The sequence below is a fragment of the Nematolebias whitei genome, chromosome 2 (assembly GCF_014905685.2).
Source record: "Nematolebias whitei isolate Nwh7 chromosome 2, NemWhi1, whole genome shotgun sequence".
NCBI classification, from domain to species: domain Eukaryota; kingdom Metazoa; phylum Chordata; class Actinopteri; order Cyprinodontiformes; family Rivulidae; genus Nematolebias; species Nematolebias whitei.
In genome coordinates, this window is record NC_056499.1 from 10,633,539 (window position 1) to 10,637,959 (window position 4,421).

General features: G+C 37.0%; 1 protein-coding gene across 1 annotated transcript in view; it reads right to left on the minus strand.

Moving 5' to 3' along the window:
- The window catches only part of LOC119425512 (protein diaphanous homolog 3), a 305,646-nt gene that overhangs the window by 197,124 nt on the left and 104,101 nt on the right, over window positions 1-4,421 (minus strand). Inside the window, exon 22 of the mRNA XM_037693044.1 lies at window positions 361-462. Coding sequence (XP_037548972.1) covers window positions 361-462 — 102 coding nt within the window. The remainder of the gene's footprint in view (window positions 1-360; window positions 463-4,421) is intronic.

The following is a 4,421-nucleotide window of genomic DNA, read 5'->3' on the forward strand; positions in this document are numbered from 1 at the left end:
GTGTGTGTGTGTGTTTTTATAAAAGACACTGAAAAAGAAATGCAAATGCAAAACAAATTTACATCAACATAAAATTAATGAAGTAACAAGTGCATTTTCAAAAGCTGTGCAGGCATAATTATGTTCTTTTGATCTATTCAATTCAACACTTTGTTGACAGAAGGAAAAAAAACAAAAAACAGAAGTTTTCCATAAAAATAAATTATAAAATATACGTCTGTTTTAGTGCGTTCTCCACCCTAATAAACAAAAGTAGGTGCAATACTTGTGCCTGTTAATAAACCTATAAGCAGATAGTTGGTGTTGGGCTGACAAGCTTAGTGTGTCTGGTGGTGTAATCATGTGAGAGAAAATACTCACCACAACCCCAAACTGCTCAGGCTCTGACAAATTAGAGTACTCGTTTTTATATTTGGCCAATGTGTTCAGCTGCTCCTGCTCGGGGAGGTGCTTTACAAGGTTCTGCATCAGAAAGAAACAATGAAAAAGAAGTGCAGTTATGACAGCAGGCATGCTTTATTTCAATAAATATATCTTGTTCTACAACACAATGCCTGGAAACCAACAGAATTGTGGTAGACATCAGTCAATCTAAAGAGCAATGTTCTTCCATTTCCACAATGCACTGTAAAAAAATACTTCTATGCTTTAAATTGCAAGTACCTGTTCCACATTATTGCACCTAAAAATATATAAATATTTGGAAATTGTAGATGTTAAATTCTTGCAGTAGGGTGGAAGGGTGTCTTGTGTTGTGCATGACTTAACAGCATTTTACCTTATATCCCTCTTCTTGCAAATTGACATTAAATGTACAGTCTAATTAGTTTTTAGAAGTCACTGCTGCATTAAAAATGTGTCTAATAATGTTTGGCTTACATCCAATCAATAACTGAAGAAAATAGAGAGGGCTATCATTACTAGGTCTGTCGCAATAAACAATAAATCAATTATTCGTATGATAAAAGAAAAGTATCGACCTCATTCTCATTTAGTGGGTTTATCGTTTCTTTGTGTCTCTCTCTTTCTACTGACGACACAGGATGACAAAAAGCTCAACTCAGGTGCTCTTCACTGACCCCTCCCTTTCTCTTTTCTCTTTAAAATCCATTTAAACGATGCAAAATTGCTTTTTTTTGGATCGTTAAAAGCAGCTAAGCTGAGAAGCTAAGCTACGAGCTAAGCTAACAGGTTGACCTTGAGAAAAAAAAAAACCTTTGTCTTGTCGAAGCTCCAAAATTCATGGTTAAAACTTGTGCCTTCGTCTAAAAAAGTTGTTTTTCCTGCAAAAAGAAGCTGAAAACTTGTTTACTGATTTTTTTTTTTTAAATTAAAAGCTTTGTGTGACTAATGCTATGCTAAAGAGCTCAAACCACACTGAGCGTCCGCCATTTTGAGGACTGAAAAAAAAGAAGGAGAGACAGCCCATGTCACGCCAAGGGGCCTCCCTGCCATTTTTCTGCTGGCTTCCTCACTATCCATCCTTCGGTTCAAATCGTCTTATACTGCCATCTGGTGGTCAAAAAAAGATGCCAGTCAAAACAAATTAACCAACACTTCTTCTTAAATTTGACAATTACTAATTATTGTCAAGTTACAAACAATATCGTTTATCGCAATAATTTCTGAGACAATCGCCCAGCCAAATTTGTTATGTGGCCTAATCATCACAGCGGTTGTGAATGCTACCATGTATTGTCAACCACCCAGACCTGTTTATTGTTGAATTATGTTGCATTCAGGAGTTTAAGTCAGAGTTTGATCCCTGATCTACAGTTATGGTCAGTCTTAATGCTTCAACATAAAAACACATTTTAGAAACTGTTTTGCATCCTACTCTGTGGCAAAACTTTGGGGAAGTCCAGTCTCTATTCCAACATGACTATTCTGTGCACAAACCAAGGACTATTAAAACACAGTTTAGTATTGACCTAAGCCCAATCAAGCATCTTTGGGATGAACTGCAACAGAAGCTCTCATCCAAACCCTATCACTGAATATCAGTACCTGACCTAATGAATGTTCCACAGAGTAAATGGGGAACAAATTTCCACAGAAACATAATAACATCTTGTAGAAAGCCTTAAAAAAAAAAAAAGTTATAAGAGCTGCAAACAGGGAGACCTCAACATACAGTCCATGTTGGTGTGATGCTCAGATGTGAACCATTCTTTTGGTCTATGTAGAGCAAATTAAGCCAAATTAAATGCAAGTTGGGCAGCACGGTGGCACAACTGGTAGAGCTGCTGCCTCTCAGCGATCAGGTCCCTGGTTCAAATCCCGGTCCGGGGGCCTTTCTGGGTGGAGTTTGCATGTTCTCTCTGTGCATGTGTGGGTTTTCTCCGGGTACTCCGTTTTTCTTCCAAAGACAAAAAACATGCATGTTAGGCTGATTGGTATCTCTAAATTGTCCCTAGGTGTGAGTGAGAGCGTGGATGGTTGTTTGTCTCATTTGTCTCTGTGTGTCCCTGTGATGGACTTGCGACCCGTCCAGAGTGTACCCCACCCCTCACACAGTGATTGCTGGACATGGACACCAACAACCCCCGTAACCCAAAATGGAAGAAGCGGGTAAAAGAGGATGGATGGACGGACGGACGGATAAATGCAAGTTAGCTTGTCAGCTTGCTGTCTTTAGCTCTGCCCCGTTGGGAATATTTAGAAAATCTGTGCAGTCAAATATAAACTAGGTGTGTTTATGCAGACTATCAAGGAAATGTAGCTAAGATGGTAACTGTAAAACTTTGTGGACAAGCAGAATCTGTGCTTTATGGAGCTTATCAAAAGTAACATTTATGTAAGAGTTTCAGCTTTGTGCACAGCTGTAAAAAGTTCTGGGCCTATGCAGTCAGGGAGAAGACTATATGAAGCTGCACCCTAAACCAGGACACGTCAAATCAAGTAAAGCATCTAAAGTAAGATTATGTTTGTTTAGAGTTTAGAATGTAATAAGTTTGTTAAATGCTAATACTAGACTGGTGCTGAAGTGTACCTGAGTTTGACTAACGTTATTCTGGAGGCGTAAGAGCTGTTGCCTCTCAGCAAGAAGGTTGCCAAATCCAACCCTGGTCTGGAAACTTTTGGGTGGAGTTTGCATGTTCTTCTCCAGGTACTCTGGTTTCCTCCCACAGACTAAAAACATGCATGTTAGGCTGATTGGTAACTCTAAATTGTCCTTAGGTGTGAGTGAGAGAGTGAATGATTGTTTGTCTCGTTTGTCTCTATATGTGTCCCTGTGATGGACTGGAGACCTGTCCAGGGTGTCCCCAGCCTCTCACACAGTGACTGCTGGACAAGGGCGCCAGTGAACCTGCAACCCAGACTGGAAGAAAAGTGTAAAGAGAATGGTTGGATGGATATTCTGGTAATGAGCTAGAAACTTTACAATGTATAAAACTGGAAAAAAATAAACTGCTTTTATGTGTTTGTCATTTGTTGCCTTATTTTTTTAATATAGTAACTAGATTTTTCCTACACAAACACATTCTTTGTTTCCACAAACTTTACGTTTTCTTCTCATGTGAAAGTATTTTCCTCAGACAAATTCTGCTACTGTTTTCTAAATATTAAAGTCTCCAGTAAAAAGTTTTATTCCTGGTGCCTGGAGCCAAAACAAATAATTGCATGTCTAAAACTAAGGTTTTTATTGACGCATCATAATTGAATTTATTTTAATGACTATTAATTAATGAAATGAATTATTCAATATGTGCATCTGTAGCTTAGGTTTGTTTTTATTCAACTCAGCTTGTGTGTGACAGCTGAATAATCAAAAGGCTGCAGAAAGATTCATTAACCTCTTCCACATTTGGTGCAAAAACTTGAGAGAAAAAAATCATTTAAAAACCAAGTTAATTTTGCAAACAGCCTTTTAATCAGTAATAAAGATGTGTTAGTCCTAAAAACAAAAAAACTATTATTTATGCATCCCCTATGAGCTGTGATGAACATGTGTTTTATAATTATCATACGATAACCCTGTTGGTTCCATAAATTAAAAAAACGTATCTAATTAAACTAGAAAGTGCACATTGTAAATGCCATCTAATTACTTTACTATGAGTCTATTGTAGACCACAAAGATGAAAATTATCATTGACTATTTTTAATAACTAAAATAAAAATAAGTATTCAAACTAAATACTGAGCACTTGAAATACTGAGATTAGAGATAGGCAGATTTAATGAGCTGATATTTGGCACTTAAAAAAAGGACAACTTACCAATCCTGTGCTAAATAACTTTTACCAAAAAGGAAAATAGAGATGCAGCAGCAGCTGCTAACAAAGGCTGACTGTAAGCTAAAATGTAGTTGTTGTTTTGTTTTAGAAATAATTCACTTCCTTATAAACATTTTCAGTATCCAAGCTTTTAAATATTGTTTTTTGTTGTTGAATGAAATAATCTATTGACCAGAAATT